The sequence below is a fragment of the Bacidia gigantensis genome, assembly GCF_019456465.1.
Source record: "Bacidia gigantensis strain McMullin 20006 chromosome Unknown contig_246, whole genome shotgun sequence".
Classification (NCBI taxonomy): Eukaryota; Fungi; Ascomycota; class Lecanoromycetes; order Lecanorales; family Ramalinaceae; genus Bacidia; species Bacidia gigantensis.
The window spans coordinates 1,770,534-1,792,894 of NW_025408602.1; the positions used below are offsets into that span (position 1 = coordinate 1,770,534).

Below are 22,361 nucleotides of genomic sequence, written 5' to 3' on the forward strand. Positions count from 1 at the left end.
TCCATGCTTATCTGTAATCGGAGTATCACATAAAGTTCATAACGTGATACTATGCATTCTTAGGATTTTCGACTTTCGTGAGGACCTGTTCGACGAAACCAGTTGTAAAACGGACCATCTGCTCGTAGGCAACAGAGAACCCATTACGAGCGCCATAGTACGGATCAACAACTTGCTCGCCCTTCTTGCCCCCAAAATCCCCAAAGAGCATTAATTGACCCCTATGGCTTGCGGCGCTGGAATCCTTCTTCATCAGCCGTCTCCTCATACTCTCCAGATCGTCTAGATTGTCCTCATCCATGGCCAAGATGTAATCAAAATCCGTAAAGTCGGTAGCTACCATTTTGCGGGCAGCGTGATCGTAGTCGTTGATATTATTCTCTGCTAGAGTATCCATTGTCCTAGAATCTGGCGAGTCCCCAGCATGATACGCTCCAGTACCAGCAGAATCAATCCTCGCTACGCCAGGGTTCGAGGCAGTCAATGATGCAAAGACGGCTTCGGCCATTGGGGACCTGCAGATGTTGCCCAGACAGACGAAGAGAACGGAAATTGGACGTGAAGAGGTCGACGTTCCTTGCGCAGTCGCAGAAGCATCACTGGCTTTTGCACTCGATTTGGTCTGCGGCATCCTGACTGCTGTAGGACTGTTGCAAAGACTAGAGTCTCCAAGTGAATGTAGCGTCACGACCGTACCATCTGCGCTCTGGGTCGTTTCAAGCCCAGTGAGATTCCGGCCATTCACAGGCCCGAGGGAGCCACTTCGGGCTGGGGAGGTGCGACGCGTGGCGCGGTCTAGATGGGGGGAGGGTGCCAAGGATTCCGGGGGGCTGATGAGCTTTGCTATTTACGGAACAGGCTCAGTTTCTCTAGTCAGGAAGGAAGGAGATTATTCGACGGCAAGGCCACAGCGCCGTCAGATATATCACCTGAGGGCACTGTCACTATTGAGAGCTGTCAACTTCATCTTGTCTGCCTCGCACTCTACACTGGGGCAGATTTCGCGAATCCCCGCCTCCGTATCCCCTGATTGTTCATATTGAAGAAACAAAGCAATTGAACCGACGTTTCAATCATTTTCGTGCTTGGGATGAAACGAGCACGCAGCAAGTGCATGACCCAGAGCATCTCAGTGTAGCTTTGATAGGCTCTCGCACTCCACGTGCCTCCTTCACATTCCTCACGTCTCCCCGCGTCTACCCCCTAAACGCCCCCCAAGATGTCATACAATCGCTTAGGTAGGGAGAACTCCCCTGGTGCAGGAACAAAGAAACAATGAAAGCTTGTCACCACTAGACAAAGAACTCGCCTGCAAATGACGTACACTGTATCGCTGACCCACCTCAGATTTTCCGGGACAACCTCCCGACGACGATGATTATCCTCCGCGCCATCCTCAAATGTCTCCCCACCGAACTCCCTCACCAGGACAGCCGCTCCATGGCTACGAATTGAACGACGGTCCATATCGACCGCAGCCAAGTCAGCTACAGATACCAGCCGGGCACGTTGACAGGCTTGCGCCACAGCCGACCTATTCCGTTGAAAATGTAAATAGCTCCTTCCATCACAATGAGGCTTATGAGGCCCAATACCCACCAACTGGCCAATATCAAGGACATGCGAGTGGCGACTACATTGTATCTCCAGAGTCACATCATGATCAGTACTATACCCAGCCATACTCTCCGCATCCATATGACGACGACCTGTCACATTACCCTACAAACGAGACCCACCAGCAGTACCACGATGAGAATGATCAAAGGCCAATACTCCAAACAAGCACTTCATATGGGCCTGATCCACATACTTTAGAGCCAGAGTATGGAGGCCCACCACCTGCCCACTCTCCCAGTCCGGGTCCGGCACCCATTCGTAGGTGGAAGACTGTAAAAGAAGTACAGCTTTTCAATGGCAACTTGGTGCTTGATTGCCCGATACCCCCAAAGCTGTTGAATCAAGTGCCTCACGCAGAGCCGCCAGAAAGAGATGAGTTCACACACATGAGGTACTCTGCAGCTACCTGTGACCCCTCCGAATTCTATGATGCACGGTTCACCTTGCGGCAACGCTTGTTTGCGAAGCCTCGACATACAGAGCTCTTCATCGTTGTGACCATGTACAATGAAGACGATTTCTTATTTGCAAGAACCATGATCGGTGTATTTAAGAATATAGAGCATATGTGCTCAAGGACAAACAGCAAGACTTGGGGCAGGGAGGCTTGGAAGAAGATTGTCGTATGCGTTGTCAGCGATGGGCGAGCCAAGATAAATCCAAGGACGAAAGCTGTCTTGGCTGGGTTGGGTGTCTACCAAGATGGAATCGCGAAGCAACAAGTCAATGGCAAGGATGTCACCGCACATGTTTATGAATATACTACTCAGGTCGGCATGGAGTTGAAGGGAAAGACGGTGCAGCTTAAGCCCCGAGGAGCAACGCCTGTGCAGCTGGTATTTTGTCTGAAGGAGAAGAATCAGAAGAAGATCAACTCTCATCGTTGGTTCTTTCAGGCTTTTGGTCGTGTTCTGGATCCCCACATCTGTGTTCTACTTGATGCTGGCACCAAGCCTGGAAAGGATTCAATTTACAACCTGTGGAAAGCATTTGATCTAGAGCCGATGTGCGGAGGCGCTTGCGGAGAGATCAAAGTCATGTTGAGCTCGGGCAAAAAGCTCATCAATCCTCTCGTTGCTACGCAGAATTTTGAGTACAAGATGAGCAATATTCTTGACAAGCCACTTGAATCAGCATTTGGCTTCATCTCTGTGCTGCCTGGTGCCTTTTCAGCCTATCGGTTCATTGCACTTCAGAACGACAAAACTGGCCAAGGTCCGCTGGAGAAATACTTCGCTGGCGAGAAGATGCATGGAGCTAACGCTGGTATATTCACTGCCAATATGTACCTTGCTGAGGATCGTATCCTCTGCTTTGAACTGGTCACCAAACGAAACTGTCGATGGATCCTCCAGTACGTCAAGTCTGCGACAGGTGAAACTGATGTTCCTGACCAAATGGCCGAGTTCATCCTCCAGAGGCGGCGATGGCTCAACGGCAGTTTCTTCGCAGCTGTTTATGCCATCACGCATTTCTACCAAATGAGGCGGAGCGACCACAGCTTCCTGCGAAAATTCATGATCTTCATCGAATTCATCTATCAAACCTTCAACATGATATTTGCCTGGTTCGCTATCGGCAACTTCTTCCTCGTATTCCACATCTTGACTAATTCCCTCGGTGACAAAGCACTGCTAGGTACAGCGGGCAACATCCTCGGTATTGTCTTTGAGTGGCTCTATCTCGCAACACTGCTCACCTGCTTCGTCCTTGCCCTTGGAAATCGGCCTCAAGGCTCCAATAAGTTCTATATGACAATGGTCTACTTTTGGGTCGGCATCATGATATACCTTATCTTCGCCTCGATCTTTATCACCGTGAAATCCATTCAAGCTGAAACCCGCGACAAGGACGGCTTCCAATTCAGCGATGTTTTCAAAAACAAAATCTTCTTCACACTGATCGTCTCACTTCTGTCTACCTACCTCTTATGGGTCATTGTCTCTATCCTGTTCCTTGATCCATGGCACCTCCTCACCTCGGTAAGCTTTCCTCTAATCCCCTTTTCCCTTCACGCTCTCTTCCTTCCTTCCAGTCCCCCCCTACTCCCCTACCCCTAACAGCACCCCCAGTTTATCCAATACCTCCTCCTCACCCCAACCTACATTAACATCCTCAACGTCTACGCCTTCTGCAACACGCACGACATAACCTGGGGCACCAAAGGCGACGACAAAGCCGCAAAGCTTGAATCCGTCAACCTCAAGCCTGGCGGCAAAGTCGATGTCAACATCCCGCAAGACGACACCGACCTGAACGCCCAGTACGACGCCGAGTGCAAGATCTTCGCTACCAAGCCCGAAAAGGAAGTCAAGGTAGTGTCCGAGAGTGAGAAGCAGGAGGATTACTACAAGGGTTTTCGAAGCGCTGTTGTCATTTTCTGGCTGTTTTGCAATTTCACGTTGGGTGCCGTCGTGCTTGCTGCCGGCGGGCTGGAGAGGGTTAGTGTAGCGAAGACTACCACCAACACGGCGGATAATAAGAATGCCGATGGAGGAAAGGCGGCGGGGAGGCTGTTCAGGAGAGATGATGCTGGTGTGAAGCAGGAGCGCGCCACGATTTACATGGGCGTGGTACTCTGGAGTGTGGCGGCGCTGAGTCTTTTTAGGTTTATTGGAGCTGTGTGGTTCTTGGTTGTGAGGATGTTTAGAGGAGTGTGAGAGGATAGGTCAGCCTAGGAGGGCAACGAAAAGGTGGGGTGGCAGATGGGGGAACGGAGATGTATGGATTGATGATTGTGCATTTTTGAACTTTTGCTGTTCTTCAGCCAGCCAGCTTGTCCGTCAGCTAGCCAGTCCCTAGACCATACTTCTGTGAGGTAAGTCTGGATCTGGCAATTCATGAATACGTGAGATTTCCGTTCGGGTCCATAGTCGGGGGTGAAATAGGATACCCATGCTTTTATCACACATTATGCCATCCCTGTCCTCAACTCTTCCGTTCTTTTTATCTCGAATCGCAGACGGTTTGGTGTGTTTGAGGCTTTCTTTTTGACCAAGTCTACCTGTGTTGGTTTGTTATGCGAGGCAGCATGCTGGCCCTTTACAACACTAAGCCCTGCTCGTACACAATCTCGCAGTCACAGGTTGTCAATCCATCGACCTCCCCTCTCAATCTTTTTCTGGGATACGTGTCATGATCCTAAACCACTCTCCATGAAAAGAAATCCCCTCCATCAATAACATTGACTGAGCCGCACATCCTGCCCCCGCTTCGAGGGTAAATCATGAATGATCTGACTATCACGCCCTTCGCCCTCGTAAAGCTCAGATTATACACCGCAGTCTGTACCCCATCTATCTGATCAACGTTATAAGCATAGAAACCGCGATTTACCAACCACTATTCCCTCTGTTGCCCATCAGCACGCGCTCATCCCCATCCCGTCTTTGTTTCCTTAGGATACTAAATCCACTACACGCGACCCTCTCCCCCGAACCTTTTCGTCATTCCCCTTTCCTCCCTCCTGACCTGCTTTCTACATTATACCAAATCATCTCATCTCATACTAAATGAAGCCATACCCCCTTTTCTTCTCTCGCTTTCTTCCCCAAATCGCCCCCGCACGAAGGAAATGCGAATGTTCTCGGTCGGATTTGCGGCAAGAGAGGGGTGCGGGGTGGGTGGGGAGTGATTGAGGAAGTGAGCTGTCGTGGAGTCTAGCGCGCAGGTTTGCTGGGGAGCGGAATGTTGCTTGCGAAGGGGAAAGTGTTAGGAGGTGGGAAGGGATGGGGAGGGGGAGGGGATGGGAGGGGGAAAGGCGGATAGGTGGATGAGAGGGGGATGGGGCGACTTGCAAGAGTAGGGAGATGCGACTAGAGGGGCGCAGTTAGGTTAAAGCGATCAACAAAGGCGATTAAAGAAAACATGACTAGAAAGAGGTAATTATAGAGACGCCGTTAGGAGAGGCAATTAAAGAGAAAAAAATAAGGAGAGCTGACTGGGGAGGCATTGGCGAACGGAGAGGAGGACAGGTAAACGGCGGTCGGAATTGAGGGTTCCTTTATCTCCTAGTCGTGGGTGGGAGAATTGGAGAAGATAGCGTAACGGTGGCGCCTGGAGTGAGATGGCGAGAGAGCTTGCTCGTGCTGTGGAAATGGGGAAGGGGTGTTTATATTGCCCGTGGCTTGGGGTGAAAGAGGCGTTGAATGATTGGAGGTTTTGTGCAGCTTCGAAAGGTGAAGTCTTTGGCTTTCGCGAATTTTGATATTGGTCGGTGGAGGAAGTGCAGGTTTTGCTAGCGTTGTTACTTTTGATTGAAGTCGGGAGCGGTTCTGGAGATTTCTGCTTCTTGCCTTGCTTGGTAGACTGGACTCGGTAGGAAGGAGAATATCACGTTCAGTGAGAATGGGGACGTCAATGTAAAGAGTTTATCTGAAGTATAGCACTTGTGTTAGATTTGTCTACTCTCAGCAATCATTGAAGTCATTGAATCCGAAAAAAGAGCGGAGATTCTTTTCACCAAGACACAACAGGGCCAGACCCCTCAGCCGTTTTGAACTCTCCTTAAAGCAGCTCAGCTACTCATCCCAACTGACTCCACGACCTATCCGCCGCCATGTCAGTCGCAACCTTCGTCCACTCGTCCAGATCCTCCTTCGGCAATCCCAACACCTCATTATCCAACCCAATCTTATCCTCATAATTCCCATCCCCATTCGGATAAAAGACCCTCGTATAGAGCAATCTTACAAACCCCATCCGGTTCCCCGACTGCAACATCTCCACCCCAGACTTATACCTCTCCTCACAATCCTCATGCGTAATCTTCCAATCCCCCTCCTTCCCCCCCGTCACTCGCAGGACACTATCCAGCATATCCCGCTGACTCACCAAAAACGAACTCACATGAATAAACCGATTCTTAAACCCCGTAAGCGTCGGAGCCTTATCATGCTCATCCTCCGGCAGCACTTTCAACGCCAGCAAATTCGCCACCGCGCGCCCCGTCTGCGGCCACGTGCTCGTATTAATCTTCGCCGTCCCCTCCCCGAAGAACGTGACCTCCTTCTTCGCGAAATCAAACCCGTATGCCTCGGGGCTCACAGCCAGGCTGTACTCGTACCAGAAACTACAGGCCACACCAATCCAGGAGCTTTCCCCCAACTCCTCGATGTGCGTGCGGTACCCCTGCGCCTTTGGGCCCAGCATGGTGTCCTTTCCGAGCTGCTCGTTGTTGCTCGCGGCGCCGTACTCGTTGGGGAGGACCCAGGGGACGGAGGCGGCGGCGGCGGCGTCGATGAGTTTGGTTTGTTGTTCGGGCGGGGCGGTGACGGCCATGGTGATTATTAGGGCTTCGACGCCTTGGAGTGCGTCAACGATGGTTTGTTGGTTGTCATAGTCGATTTTGCGGACCTCGACGCCGGCTGGCGCCGCAGATTTGCTGTCGGCGCGCGTAAGGGCGATGACGTTTTGCTTGCCGTTTTTGAGGATGTTTTCGACGATGTGTTTGCCTACTTGGCCGCCAACCTTGGTGGGGTTAGTACAGGTGTATGGAGGATAAAAACAATCGGATTAGAGACTTACGCCAACGATGGCGACAGTCTTGAGGTAGTTACTGTAGCCTTGGGGCTGCTTGCTGGCATATTGTTGGGCCATGTTGAAAATGATGGGAAAGACTTTAAGGATAATGCAGGATTATGGGGATTGGGAATGAGTTCACGTATACAGCACCTTACGCTTCAAAGATCAATTTGGCTAAGGGATAGAGAATGAAAGTCAATTGCAATGGTCGTTAGAAGTTGGGATATAGTGCCATTTATGTTGGTCAGCAAAAGGAGTTAATGATGTATGAGATGCGAGCTGGAACGCCAACGGACTTAAGATGGAGATAGTACATGTCGGCCGAGTCGTCGGCCTTTCGGAAAGGACGAATCTGTAATACCAAACGACGTGGTGTCCAATGGGAGCCTTGATGGATATCATTGCAACGTAGTCTCGGTATCATGTGTTGCTCCGCGCCGACTCGTATGTAACCTCCATCAATAATCAGTCAACCTACCAGCATAAGCAACATGCGAACAAGGGGGTATAGTCCTTGGATAGAGACCGCCTGAGAGAAGACAATGATCGGACGACAATTTAGATCAAGATTGGATCACACTCAACTAGAATGCTCATGTCCATCAGAAGAATGCAGATTTTGGGAATGGATCTTACGAGTTCTCTATGCCTGAAGCTAAGGGAAAGGCACTAGTCCCAACATAGCAAGCGTGACTTTACGGCAGGCCCTAGAAGCCCTTTGCTCTTAAAATCGTGCTTTGGGTCTAATGGTTCGCCATATGTTTTGCGCGCGCCGCACTCTGTGGCTCCACCTGCTCCTCCGCCTCTGCTATTTAAACCACAGGTATAGCGAAGGCACAGTAGACAGCTTGCGCTTTAGCGCACAAGCTGTTTAGCGGCCAAAGTACTGAATCAGCGTCTAAGAAGATAGGAGTCTTCAAGAGGAGGTTTGGTTTGTGATGTGAACAAGGGTAAGAAATAAGGAAGCAGAGGGAAATGCGGGAGCGGAGGGTGTTCGATGTGGGGGTTTAACAATTCAGTAGCAGCAGGGATACGAATCCCAATAATAATGATTACCTTTTTCTTTTTTTGTGGCGGTAGAGCTCTGTCAAAGGCGGCTTGATCGGCGGCGTTCTAGGCGCCTTTTCAAGCCGCCGCCAATAATGAATTGGAGTTAATACAGCCATATCGGTGCCAAGCGCAATCCTAGTGCAGGGGTAGGCAAAGGGGCTCCAGCGAATGTGATGTCACAGTCGGAATCGGTCGTAGCCTTTCTTGAATTGGGTCAATCCGCCTCGGCCTCTGTTGTCGTGTCCATCTAATCGTAGCAAATACTATCACCGAATGGTCATGGCGCGAGCGCTGACTTGCAGGCTGGCTGGGAGAAGGAGATGACGCTGTTTGTTGATTGGGTATAGTCCAGCGGATGGAACATGGTCTACATCAGCAGGCTGTGATCATTTGCGTGCTTCAATGAGAGTTAGTTGTGTGTATCAGTGGCGGGGGCAACAAGTGACTCTGCTACCCGAGCCTACCCCAACCAACTTGACTAATTACGGTAAAGCGCAATTGGGCATATGCAAATGGTCCGTAGCAAGGGATACTTAAGTTGCAGAAGAGCTTAATGATGACTCAGTGGCTCGTTGGCTGGCGATTGGACGCGTGTACTCTTCTGCTGGTGATGAACATTTAGTCAAGGTTCACTTTAGATGAGTCCCACAGCCAAACAAGATCCATCCCATGGTGCCCCTCCTCCTCTATCGCACATTCACCTTGTGCTGGTCGCTTCTTAACGACTTTCATTTCGGTGTGCTCTCGGTGTAGTCATGGTCAATCTTTTAAACAGCTGTTCCTACTCTTATTTCACTCTTTCTGCTAAAGATCCGCCTCAACGTAACTTCCAGAGTCAATTGTTTGCCGGTCCTTGGAGCTTTCTCGAGTCCGCAGCCTTTGCGCCCTTTCAGTCGTCTCACTCACTGCTACCTCCTTTTAGTTTAAGATTGGCTACGTGCCGGTAGGTAGCCTTTCAAAAAGAACCCAAAATTGGAGGCTGACCAGATGCAGGCATCTTCCTTGGCAATGTTTGCAAAGAAGGACTCGACACCCATGGCTGATCAAATGTCTCCTCAGGCCTCCCAATCGCTATGTCCTGGCCCAATTAGCCAAGCTGTATCTTCTTCTATTGGTAATCAGGACGATCCGACAGGTAGTCTCTATCATCGCTCAGAAGGTTGGCTGTTGCTACAAAGAACCTTGCAAGAGACTGCGCTGACGCAGAACCTCCTCTCAGAAGCTTCTTCGTTCGTGACCCAGCATGCGACAAATAAGCCTGTGTATGTTGACACTCAGACTATCACCCCTCGACCTTCTCCGGAGGGTAACATACACTCAAGCCATGGTGGACCAGATGGCTTCGACGGAGGTCCTTCATATATCATCGATAGCGCACATGGAGCCCAAGATGTGTACAGTGCTTCTGGCTTCGTGGTGGACGACACCTACCCATGGCTTGAGTACAGTGATTGCCTATTCCAAACTTTGAATGGTCACGGCTATTCGAATACTGGACTCTGGGAATCGTCCTCGGGCTTTCAGGAGATGACGCACATGCCTCCCGACAATCATACAAGAAATGTTGTTGCTACCAATGGTGGGATGTTTGGAATGCCAACCGTATTGACGGTCAGCAGCGCGCTTAAGACCTCAGACTTGATAGCCGCGACACCTAATACCATAGGTTACCCAAGTCAAGACGCTGCAATCGACAAGCAACTGCCAAAGACAAAGATTGAGGATGTGGTACCAGATATCAATACTGGCTTGAGTAAGAGCGCTGCATTGCCACCGGAGGAATACATGCATCGCCAAGCGCCACGGACTGCGCGCAGGAAATCCGAGCATCCGCGCAAGAGACGAGTCCTGAACCCCGAGGAGAGAATCGAGGTGGCACGCAAACGCGGACTTGTATGCGAGACTCATCGTAGCAGGAAGGTGAAATGTCTCTGTCCCTTGTAACACCATTGGAGGGATGATCGATGAGAAGATCTCCAGGAGTCTAGATTTAGACGAGGGCGCTATTTGGTGGAAGAAAATGTTGGCTGGCGATGAAAGGCAGCTTCTGATTTGTTCGTGTATTTAGTATTTCCTTGTTGTCACGACGATTCAGTGTCATTCTTTTCGATAGCTTCAATATCATCCATATTTCGAGAATGGGTGAAGTTGTTCCTGATTCATCATCACCGTACGTGTCGAGCGTGGTACTATGATTTAAGCGAAATGGATTAATGTGGGACGCCTTGGACGCAGGGTTGACGTAGCGCTAGAATTGGCCAATCAATGATAATCACGACGTACATGGTGCCTTCCTCCTTACGTCCTCTTCTTCTATTCGGAAAGTCGAGTCCTGTTCTGAAAAGGTCGGATGGTTCATGGTAGCTTTACTCTCCGTTCTTCGAGGATACAGGGATGGAGTGCCTCGGTGATCTTGCCCGCTACCAGATGACGATTGAAGGAATGAGGAAGAGCAAATGTAGGGGCGAGATATATGCATAGATATGAGCGGACCTGCGAAGCTATCAGACTTTCGCGGGTCGGCTGCGGGTATACCGATAAACATCCTGGGGACCACGACTGACCACACAAGAAGAGCAATGCCAAGCAAATTCCCGTAGTAGGGCATGACGCCTGAGGTTTGCTGATCTGCGGAGCCGGAAGCTGGTAGGCAAGCTAGCTAGTTGATCAATTAGCTATCTTACTCGTTAATCTAAGGCATTGCTGCTCTTAGCTGAGCAGGCAGCTTTTCCTAATTTGGCAATATTAACCACCCATTATGAAAGAAGGGAGCTGTCACTACTCCTAAAGCATCCCTATTTCTTCTTTCAAAGGTGCCACCTCTAAGCCACCGCCGCCTTTAAGTCTTTTTTTTTAACTAATTAAAGATTGTACCGATATAAAGCGGCAAGGCCTTCTCATCAGCTGATTGATCAATAAGATGCTGGTTCATTAAGAAGATGCTCATTGATCAATGAGCGCAATCAGCTAGCTTCTTGATCAATACTGTAGGTCGAGTTCATGATTCCGACCGATTGATGAAAGAGGCGCATTCTCTTTTTCTAGGACCTCTTTCCCAGCGTGTATGTTCCAGGCTGTGCGGTCGGTCTTACTGTCCAGTCATTGTTCCAATGCCTGTAAGGGGAAGTTCAGGGGCGCACTGCGCGGATACAAGGGAGCTGTGGACAGAAGCGTCTAGTGGATGAGAAGGTGCCCCTCATTGCTGTCCACGGAGCCGCAAGTTAGCCGTGTCGCGCTGTTCCATGATGCTCCATCTACCGATCTTTGACCAAACGCATGAGAACGCCTGGTGCGTCGACCTTGCGTCCGGACCCGAGGGAGTGGCGGGTGCGACAGGGCAGGTGCAGCTGCGCACTTTCACCCGTAGTCCGTCGAATAGCGTACCTACAGAATATGCAGGATCGTCTTTGAAGGGGTCGTACAATATCGATATCAATTTAACGCGAATTACATAGCAATAGCCATTCTATGACCATTCCAAAGAATAGTTGAATAGAACGGTCAACATCCGTCTCTGTGAGTTCCTGGCCCTTACGCTTTGATTTAGACTTTTCGCTAAAATTTAGACTTTTCGCTAAAAGGGCCGCTAGCGTCCTCTGGGAATCTACGTTGGGTAACCGAATGCCCCGAGATTAAAGCTCCGCTGAATCTTATTCAAGACAAGACCTGTGATGTTTGGTGGGAAGAAAAAGATCCAATAATGGTATAGAGTATTTTATTGTAGCATACACCACGAATTTAGGCGATATTGATCTGCAGGGTGAGCCAGTAAACAATTACCGATTAATGTACGATTCTCACATCATAATACTGAGTAGGTATTATATAAGTGGGTAATTAATACATGTTTCGACAGGCATGGTTTCAATGTTTGCCTACATGGCGCATTGAGCTTACTTGGTACGGTGTAGCCCCATGTACATGGCAAAGTCGTCTCTGTCGGCGAGTGAATGGCTGTCGTGTTCGTGCTTCAGAAGAGAGATGGCATTCGGTGTGCTTTCGGTGTAGAAATGGTAAGTCCATAAAAAGCTGTCTCTGTTCCTCGTTTGCATTCTTTCTTAAATCTCTTCTTGAAGCACTCCTGAGTTCTGATTGGTTGGACATCCTTAGCGTGCAGTCTCCAGAGGCCTTGCGCTGCTTTCGCTTCTAAAAAAATCTTTCAGGCCTAAGTTGGCTCATCAGTACACCCACTCAATCCGATACAATGTCCGTCGGAGATGACTGTGGTGGTATTGAGACTGCCCCTTGAACTAGAGACTGGCGACCTAACCAGACGCAGATGCTTCGAGGCACATAGCAGCGACCATCGAGGTGCACTCCGCCGCTCAGTACGATGACATAAGCCCCATCACTCTTCCACCGAATTCCTCCGAGCTGAATAGCCAAGACCAGTCTTCTTGTGCGAGCATTAAATCGTATGACAATCCCGCTCACTATCCCAGTTGTCGCTGCGGCTGTCAGTCATTGCCACAGACAGACTTCGGAGGAAGTCAATGGCAGCAGAACTTGCCCACAGATGCCTGTGCCTTGCCTCACCAACACCAAGCGGCTTGGCCACCATGCGTTGATGATTGGACGGCGTCCTGTCGGGCAGTCATGGAAGACATACCCTTAGCCAGCGATGAACCAGATTCACTGGAGGAAACTTTTCCAAGATTCATCAATCCTGACGAACGCGAATCCCCACAGACGCCTCAGGGTTCAGAAATTCCGGGAGGCCCTGATTATGAATGGCTAGGATACACCAATAGCATTTCCCAGAATGTTGTCGAGTGCGCATACTCAGACACCAAACGTAATCAAATACCATTGAATTTTGAGGACTCATTATTCCCGAATCCTTTTCATGATGACGCGGACGACCTTTTAGTGCAGCCACAAGCAACTCTCGAGCAAAGCGAGCGGATGCCAAATCTTCATCTCAATCAAATTGATAGATTGAGTTCCATACCCGCATATAGCAGGGGAACAGCTCGCTCAGCTAACGATGTTGAACTCCGCGAGCCAACGTTGACGACTCCGAGTGACAACTTGGCTCAAGATGTTGGACATCCACCAAGCAAGACGTTTTCTGGGCTTCTCCAAGACCTTGAGGATCCAAGGGCAACCATGCAAAGCTCTCGGTCAAGGGCGACGCGCAAGAAACCTCAGCATCCGTGTAAGAGACGGCACTACCAACCTGACGAGAAGATCGAGGTGGCACGCAGGCGGGGCTTCGCATGTAAGCTCCATCGTAGTAAGAAGGTCAAATGCCTTTGTCCGCTTGTTATACCATAGGAGAGTCGATTGATGAGGAGGTGTTGGGGAAAAGGATTTGGGGCCAGAGCGCCAGGCGATGGGTATCTGCCAGGGATACAAGCTTTCCGATTTGTCGATTCATCTAATATACTTCTGCTGCCATGATGCAGATCATTTTTCATTCTAGAAGCCTCAGTGTCGAGAAATAGTATTTGAAAAGGTTGGAGCCACCTCCGTAGGCCAAAATCTTTTGATCACTGTACATGCCGAGCGTGGTGCTTAGACTGCGAGATGAGGGATGCAGACCCCGTGGCAGTTGACTGACTCAAAGCAAAAAGTAGCTGTCATTTGCGATCCTGGGAGACAGATAGGCATAGGGCTGAAGACACGATGCCAACAGCGATTGCGAGGCACGTTGCGCTTGCTTCTTCTCTTGCGCTAACCGCACTGGGCGTAAGAATGCTGACTAATTAGATGATTGGAAGCATTGTCAATAACGTCTGGCGCGGGACATCCAGCAAAATCTCCATGGCGCTAGCATATGATCAAGGCGCCTTCTTGGCCATCCTCTCGTCCTACGACCGAATCGTGGAAATCGATATCGGGCGTATCGAGTACTCTCGGTGGCTGATACGAGTTGATCATGGGTGATTGCGACTCCGTATCCGAGACAGCACAATTGGCTTTGAACATGACAAGGCCTGCATAGACGCCCTGTACCTCCGCGAAGAATTTGTCTTGGGTGATCTACTTCGCTTCTTGCTATTGGGCCATTTGACTGGAGACTCTCATAGCCGTCGGGTCGTACATCACGAGAAATTGATGCGCAAGGCTCAAGACTATCTTGTTGTTCGTGAGGTATTCGTTGATTGTGCGAGCACTTTTCCAGTCATCGTAGCCGATTGTAATGCATTATTCGGTAGCAGGAGGCGAATACACAACGCCTATGTGCGAATTGCTCTGACTCATGGTGATGTATAGAGGGGAGCACGGTTCCTAAGGTACAGACAACCGACGACGCCAAGAAATTCGGGGTGGAAGAGTAGGGTTTACTGAGGAGAAACACCACCACACATTTCGAGGTAGAGGAGTAAGCCTTATTGTGGAGGCCTACTATACATTTCGAGGCGGAGGAGTAGAACTAGGGCTTACTGAGGAGGACTACCACCTACTGAGGAGAACCACCACCACTGCGTGACGGCAGTCGCTAGCAGAGCTCCACTAGGGAACGCATCGGTTGCATTGGTACGTGAGCACAGGAAAGTCGACCTGCTCAGGGCTTTTTTTAAGAAGTATTCTAACCTGTTCGGGTAAAGCTCGTCATAGTAGCTTGGGAATTCAACAGTTAAAAGACGCTTATTTGACTTCAAAAACTTATAACTGACTCTTTGTGTGCTTAATACAAGGCATATAAGTTTTCAAATTAATCAGGACTCATCAAGTAGTTCAAATACCCAAGTCTCTATGACGAGCTTTCCCCGAACGGGTTAGAATATTCCTTTTTAAAAACAGCCCTGAGTAGTCCCCATTAGAATCCCTGCGGCTATCGCACCCTATTCCGTAGAGGGCAACACGTCGGCGATCATGCAAATCCTTTCATAAATTGCCTGCACATGAAATACATACAGTAGAAGAATTCAAGCAAGTAGTCAAATGGAACCGGAGGCGTCATTTCGGTGTGCTTTCGGTATCATCATGCCCCAGCATTTAGGAGCCCAACTCCCGTTTTCTCGTTGCTTTCATTGGGGAGGGCAATCTCTATTCACTCCTCACAGTTCACTGAGAAAATCAGTCGTTCACTCGTCTCTTAATTTGCTCCTGAGTCTTCCAATCACATTGATCGTGTGCTTGTCAAGTTTGTCTGAATTGCCTTACTGCATTGAAGATTATAACATTGCCTTCCATTAACCATTGCAAGGCCATGCTGAAACAGTCAGACAAAGAGCTCTCTGAGGTTGTGAAACCAGTCGAGAGACCAGGTTCCACTCTTGTCGCTGGTGGAGCCCCTGAATATGTCAATTCAGCGGATCAAGCTCAGCGTCCTCGTCCAGGTCCAACGAGATCATACCCTCGACTTTGCGTTCTTGGCACGAGCAACGGCCTCCACGAACGTCCTTTGCACAGTCCAGGTTACCAAGAAGTTCCTCAGTTTCTGACCCAAAGTGGTCCTGAGACCAACACAGCGCAGGAGCATCACTCGTTGGATCCTTCTCTCAGCTCTTGTCCACACGGATTGGCCGAGCAAGCATACGCCGATTTTCAGTTTTTTGGTTCAGCACCCTCGATGAACGCTTTTGCTTTGAAATGTGACTTTCCTAAGCTCGATGAGAGTATATCATATATCGATAACACCAAAGGACATCAAATCCGAGATAGCCTTGAAATATCAGGATCAGGATTGGAGTGTGTATGCACATGGCCCACGTCGAATGGACCTCCGGGTCAATGGTCCCCCAATTGGCAGCAATCGAACATTGGACATACTCAATCGACATTTAGACATGAGGACGCCTCTTACCCGTATCTTCCTCACGTTGATACTGAAGACCTTCCTCTACTGGCACAGCCGGCGGTTGACTTGTACGCAGCGATGCAAGGTACCCAAAGCAGCTTGGGGTACAGCTCAAATTCGAGATGTGATGTAGATGTTCACTCTGCATCTACGGCCATGATCGCCGAAGGACCCGCAGACACTCACAACCAGGATATGGCTCCGTGCATGGGCGATCACGCGCAAGAGCTGGCCGACCTTGCTTCCGAAGTATTCGATGTCCCCCAGATCTTCAATCACGAGAGGACAACGCGGAGAAAATCGCATCTTCCGCCTAAAAGGCGTGCTCTGAAGCCCGAGGAAAAGGTCGAGGTAGCCATCAAACGCGAGTTGAAGTCGGTCTGTATGCAACATCGCCAGAAGAAGACAAAATGTACATGTTTCACACTAGAAACATTGAACGATATGAAGCTCTTGAGCAGCGGCAGTCCATATTAGGGCTATATTGGGACTGACAACCCGCATTCGGCTGTGGCACCGCAATTTTGGTCTGTCCTTGAAATTGAAATGTGGTGCCCATGGGATCCAGATTTCCTTTCCTCTTGAAGCCTAATGATATGTACGCGGAATTTTGAGAGCAGGGTCTTTCCATTCTGGTTGATGTAGATTGAGACAAGCATACGAAACAGCTCAATACATGGTCATCATCCCAAATCTTCAAGTAGGTTCCAAATGCTTGCTTGAAAGAATGTTCCGGGTGCCTCTTGGCACAGGCCCAGCTCCCATGTAGAGTGTTGATCATTTGATTGTCGGCCCGAGCAGTAATTGCACCTTGACTTTTCACCCCACACTGTATCATTCAATACTGATACATCGCTCATCTGATGACACCTCCAGTCATAGGCACCTCTTCTTGCTGGTAGATTCTATGTGACTCTCAAGATTTTGGTCGAACTCGCCATCGAGCAAGTAATAGCACCGTTGTAGACGCCGAGAGCAATTGGAAGGGATCAGTCCGACATAGACCCTTTTCTTACTCTGCGCATCAAAGGACGAGCCCAACAACCCCTGAAGTCCTGGACCTCTGGCCTCCTGTCTGACCGCCCATCGGCAAGACCTATCTTGCGCAACCATCATGCATATGCTCCGCGCCAAATAATTCCTGTGCTCTTGTACTCTTGCATGCCTCGGGATTCCCTTTGTCTTCAAAGACCCGGAGCAGCGGCCTCAACAGCACCAACACCCTTGAAAGTGGCCGGACTTGTCACCACGACCTCAACGGGATATTTCCACTGCATGAACCGGGCCCAGCCTATGAATCACGTTTGTCAGCATACGCTCTCGCAATGATTCTCCTGAAGCTCGCGGCCCTTTTCCCTCATCACCACCATCACATCTCAAATTCCGCCCCGAACACCCCTACCACCCCCTTTTCCCATTCCCACGCAAAACAAGAAAAGGTGGTATCACGAGACTCACCCCAATAAGCAGCCTTCCTCCCAAAATACTTCCCCACATACGGCACCAGGACCATCGTCAACAGTAGCTCCAATTGCTGTAAACTCTCTTTCCACTCCCTCTCGGCGTCACTCTCGCGCTGGACCCAGTCGTCATCTGAGGTGTCTGAGGAATCTGAGGGTAGCGACTGTGTTGGAGAGGAGGGGAGAGAGGCGGCGTCTTCAGATGGCGTGGGGGAGGTAGGTGAGGGTGGGGAGGGGGCGGACATTGTTCGCTGGGAGATGGTATGGAGGTGGAGGGGAAAGGTGGGGGTGAGGAGGAGGGTAGGGGATTATTTGGCGAGGGTCATGGTGGGTGTCGGTGTGATTAGAGAGCGTTAAAATTGAGAAGGAGTCTATGCTGGGGATAGATGTATGGAGTTTTGGGTCGGAGATTTCGGGAGGAAGAGGTTGAATGCCAAGCATTAGAGTTACGGTGGGCGAGGAGTACATTTATGCTCAAATATGTCGAATCCCCGATGCAAAAAGCTTCTCAGCTTTCCCTCGTCATTTCGACACCGTCATTGTATTTATATCTCTTGAATCGAAGCAGAATTATGATTCACGGTGATACGCCATCTTTGCGGAAGAAGCGAAATCAGAAAGGCAAAGCGTCACTCATAGCAAAGTTTAATGTCTGACGCTACGTTCTATCGTAGGCTTCTATTGCGTACTATCCGACTGATCAGCCCAGCTAGTTTTGATTTGGGTGGTATTCGTGATAGCAGCATCTGAAGCATCAATCCCAGGGCATCCTCCACCAGGCCGAGCCGGCACGCACCAAGCAAGTTTCGCGAAGTCCTGCACGCCTGGTTTGCTAAGTGTGGACACGCAACTTTGCCATTTGTTACGTTTTATCGGCTCCAGAAGTGCGAATGTCACAGCGCTCACAAGGTCTTTCCAGAGTACCGGATTTGTTGGAGGTCCTACATCATACAATGCCAACATAATCACGTAGTTCTTCATTTCCGGAAAGGTCATTTCTAGTCGGCTACCTGCTCCATATCGTGATCCGACCGTAGCTTGCGCCTGGAAGGCCCACAATTCCCTGAGAAGACGCCACACAATTAGAAGAATACCTTTCATAGACATGGCTTGTCCGGTGAACTCCGAATCGAGTGAAATGCCTAGAGAGGCGTCTTGTTCTAGACTAGGATCGATGTCAATTGCGCTGTCGTTGGTGGTGGAAGACACCATGGTAGTTCTGAATGTGCCAAGAACATTGTCCTGATAGATGATAGTGAAACTTGGTACTAAGTACGGATCCTTCTTGGTGGACTCAGGATCGTCATCAGGCGAAGAAAGATCAACAGCATGAATAGCTGTGAGGAGCGCCCAGACAAAGATTTGAGTGCTCAGTTGACCCTTTTTGCTCGTTTCAGGAACAATAAAAATATCGATTACTGGAAAGATTTGATTTGTGATGTGGGTTGAGTAGTAGATGACATCCGGGTGAAGAACAGCCCATTGTCTCGAGACTTCCCAGAGCCAGGTGAAGATGAGCATCCCGGCAGGTATGGAACTTTGACCTTGACGAGAAGGGTCCACAAAGATATTGGGAGGATGGCGAGGATCCAGAGGCAGACCTAAAGAGACACCCTTTCTATTTCAAATCTTGCAATCAGAAATCTCACTCTGGTAATACAGGTTCAACTTACATTGTGCTGGTATTTGGCTTGGACTCGACCAGTGGGACGTTGAATGTATGGACATCGAAGGTCAGGCCGAACGTCAAGAAAAATAACTTCGTTAAATAGCCCATATCAGATGGTTCGTCTACCGATATTAAGTCATCAAAGGAGTCATCCAACTTCACTCTGTCCGATATAGATTTGAGAGGCAGCCAGAAAGGAGAGTAAGACTTCGCTCAATGTGCATGTGTCACGACAGCAGGGGGAAATAAGTCGCCAAATTAACATCATGGACGATGAATTGTGGTGCGAGGCGAGATTTGAAGCAGAAAAGCGAGGCATTGGCACATAAGCATTCAAGCTGAGTTTGAGTCTCTGTGTAAGCTTCGAATACAAGCGCATCGCATAAGCGTGACAACGGGAAACAATGGGGTGACTATCTCTCAAAGACTGTTCATATTCACCTGTTATAATGATTGGTATCAGTGCCGGACGTCGGCGCTTGGAGTTTCTCGCCACTTGAGAAATGCAGGCGTGTGTTATCATCAGAAGAGAACGTTGTTGACGATATATCTTCCCCTTCTGGAACGGCAAAGACTGAGACCGCTGAGATGTCTCACTTATTTTTACATGACTGGAGATCATACGGAATCAAGAATAGCCGCATAGTTCTGGTCTGAGACATTTCTTGTGATCCATCTTGGAGGCAAAGAAGAATGTTGCTGAATCCAATGGTGGAATTTTGGAGCCTTTCAATGATGGGAACCAAAGGCAGGCCCGCAAACAGCTATCATGCACATTATTCAAAGCACGCGAAAAATGGCTGCAAATAGTGGACGGGTAAATCACAATCTCGAGGACATTGTATTGCAGCATCGGGGATTCAGAGGCTCCTGGGATTCGTGGAAATAACATTGGGCGAGTGTCATGCTGGATTCGCAGAACGTTCCACGGAGTCGCCGACACCAGGAATGTCTACATCAGTGTACTTTTCCAGCGTAAATCTCGAGTAAAGGGATAACGCTGATCTAACACTTTGGCATTGAAAGATTGCTTGACAGAGATGCAACCCCGGTTGATATCTTCCGCCAATTGGCAGAGCACTGGTACCTTGCAGCGTGTCTTCACGAGCATCTTTGTTCACGACTTAGCACAGGGATGTGATTCGCTGAAAGCAGGCACGCTACAGATCAAGGTTGATCTAGCCAGGCTCAACCTTCTTCTCATTTCCGACAACTCCCTTGGACTTCACGCTTACGGCTAGACTATGCAAGAAAGCCTGTCTAGAAAAGGCTCTCAAGTCATGGATCGAGCGGACATGTCAGCCAGTGTACACAGCCCCTACAGGTGCTGCATGGCTACTCCGAGAAGGCTAGATCTTTTAAGTGCGGACGACTATCCCTGAAGATGGATGGCGTTGGCAGTCTAGAATGGTTCTAGAGTCAGACGCTGAGGTCGCCAAGCCGAATAATTTGCAGGCCAACTTTGCGGAACAGAATCCCGAATCCTGATACACCTTCCTTCAACGCGAATCAGATCGGCTTAGCAATGTCTGACTTCTCCACTGTCTTGGCGATGTTTCACTTTGGCTGATGGCTGATGCTATTACACGAGTACCTAGCCGCAAATTACCGAATGAAAGCTCTATTTCATCGGAGCTTTTTGATCCTATGGCTTACGTCGCCTTCGGTTATTGTCCCAATTAGGACGGGCCGCGCGCTGCGGCCTCGCTTGTCAAGACAATCTACACTACGCTGCTGAATACACTCTCCCACTCATATAATCCTGCATTGGCACGGAAACACCTTGTTCGGATTGCGTATGCTACCAACATGCCTTGGAGTACTCATATTCACTGATACGATACCTTCACATCCTGGAAGTGGCTACTCTGTGCTGTGGCTACACTTTCACGGCGTAGGTATTCGTATCGAGAGACATTGGCGGAGCACAGCCTTCACACGAAGTTGTAGTTGCGTCATACTGTCAATGTTTCATTTCTTCCTACATGGATGGTACTCAGAGCTGAGATGTTCTTCAGAATGCAACTCTGCCGTGAAGAAGACTCGGAACAAGCTGTATACGTGGGCTGGCTTACTTGTGTCAACCCGATGGATGAGGATCTGAACATGCATTCGCGAGAGACCTGCATATTGCACTGTAACTCTGCTTCGTGGGCGAGGCTATCAAGCCTTTCACGCCGATCAACTCCAAGTCTATGCTGCGCCTGCTCGGGCTCGATTCATGTTCTAAACATGGTTCGATGGCGCCTCGCTCAGGTTTACGTATGACCGCCGAAGCTGCGCGTAAACTGAGATTGACAACATCATATTTGGACCTTTGAAAACATATATAAGAGGGTAAAGTCGCTCACAATATGCCAGCATCATTCCAAAATCGCAAATATCACTACCCTATCAACACAGAGCTTGACCCAGGACTTCTAAACCTACAGAACTAACCCGCCATGTATCCTATGACAGTCCTCGCCTCCTTTGGCGCCCTGAGCAGCATTGCTCTCGCAGCACCAGTCGATGACACCGCAACCTTAGCATCCATCACCGACACTGCGGCAGCGACCTCCGCACCCAAAGTCAGCATCGAAGAGAACGCACCCGTCCCAGACGACAGTCTCGAAAAGTCCACTGCGGCTCTTGGTGCAGCTAACGTCCGCAACCACTGTAAGTTCTTCCGTGCCATCAAAAGACTTTTCCATCGATACCCCCCACAACTAACACTAACACCACTCAGGCAACTTCCCAGTCTACCTCTACGTCTGCGGCCAAAACCCCGCCACCTGCACCGCCGAACGTACCCTCGCCGCCCACACAGGCACCTTCTCCGAAAAATACTCCACCGTCAACAACGGGCGCTCCATCAAGATCGGCCGCACCCCCGGCAAAGTCGCCAAACCCCTCCTCCAATGGGAATATACACACACGAGCGACGGGCGCGTCGCGTACGACGTCAGCAGCGTCAATGGCAACCCCTTTGGCCCCTTCGGGTACGATGTCACTTCCAGTAATGGGAAGTGCCCGCAGCCGAATTGCAAGCCTCCTGGAACTCATGCGGTTTGCCCGTTTGTTTTCCATGATCCGACGAATGGGAAGGTGCTTTATTGTGGGGCGGGGTCTAGTATTGGGATTACGCTTTGCGAGTCCTAGAGCGGGGCTTTGTAGAGCGGACGGGACTGGAGGGGTTTTGCCAAGAGCCTGGCTACATTGGATGAGTTGGACATTTCTTGGATACGCGATGAGCTTGGCTTGTAAATTTTGCTGAAGATTGATACTGTTAATCTGCTGGCTTGTACAC

General features: G+C 49.7%; 6 protein-coding genes across 6 annotated transcripts; 3 read left to right on the top strand and 3 right to left on the bottom strand.

Moving 5' to 3' along the window:
• Positions 1-49: 49 nt before the first annotated feature.
• On the bottom strand, positions 50-631 carry KY384_006203 (uncharacterized protein; the record flags this gene model as incomplete). Its single annotated transcript, XM_044814699.1, has 1 exon — positions 50-631. One exon carries the CDS (start codon positions 629-631, stop codon positions 50-52), a length of 582 nt encoding a protein of 193 aa, XP_044668849.1.
• Positions 632-1,400: 769 nt separating this feature from the next.
• KY384_006204 (chitin synthase I) lies at positions 1,401-4,280 on the top strand (the record flags this gene model as incomplete). The annotated part of the gene is made up of 2 exons (XM_044814700.1): positions 1,401-3,602; positions 3,693-4,280. 2 exons carry the CDS (start codon positions 1,401-1,403, stop codon positions 4,278-4,280), a joined length of 2,790 nt encoding a protein of 929 aa, XP_044668850.1.
• A 1,864-nt stretch (positions 4,281-6,144) lies between these two features.
• Positions 6,145-7,218, bottom strand: KY384_006205 (uncharacterized protein; the record flags this gene model as incomplete). The annotated part of the gene is made up of 2 exons (XM_044814701.1): positions 6,145-7,089; positions 7,147-7,218. 2 exons carry the CDS (start codon positions 7,216-7,218, stop codon positions 6,145-6,147), a joined length of 1,017 nt encoding a protein of 338 aa, XP_044668851.1.
• Positions 7,219-9,228: 2,010 nt separating this feature from the next.
• Positions 9,229-10,154, top strand: KY384_006206 (uncharacterized protein; the record flags this gene model as incomplete). Its single annotated transcript, XM_044814702.1, has 2 exons — positions 9,229-10,086; positions 10,110-10,154. The coding sequence occupies 2 exons, from the start codon at positions 9,229-9,231 to the stop codon at positions 10,152-10,154; spliced, it is 903 nt and encodes a 300-aa protein (XP_044668852.1).
• A 7,927-nt stretch (positions 10,155-18,081) lies between these two features.
• Positions 18,082-19,180, bottom strand: KY384_006207 (uncharacterized protein; the record flags this gene model as incomplete). Its single annotated transcript, XM_044814703.1, has 2 exons — positions 18,082-19,021; positions 19,077-19,180. The coding sequence occupies 2 exons, from the start codon at positions 19,178-19,180 to the stop codon at positions 18,082-18,084; spliced, it is 1,044 nt and encodes a 347-aa protein (XP_044668853.1).
• Positions 19,181-21,516: 2,336 nt separating this feature from the next.
• On the top strand, positions 21,517-22,213 carry KY384_006208 (uncharacterized protein; the record flags this gene model as incomplete). Its single annotated transcript, XM_044814704.1, has 2 exons — positions 21,517-21,730; positions 21,801-22,213. 2 exons carry the CDS (start codon positions 21,517-21,519, stop codon positions 22,211-22,213), a joined length of 627 nt encoding a protein of 208 aa, XP_044668854.1.
• Between the last annotated feature and the right edge of the window lie 148 nt (positions 22,214-22,361).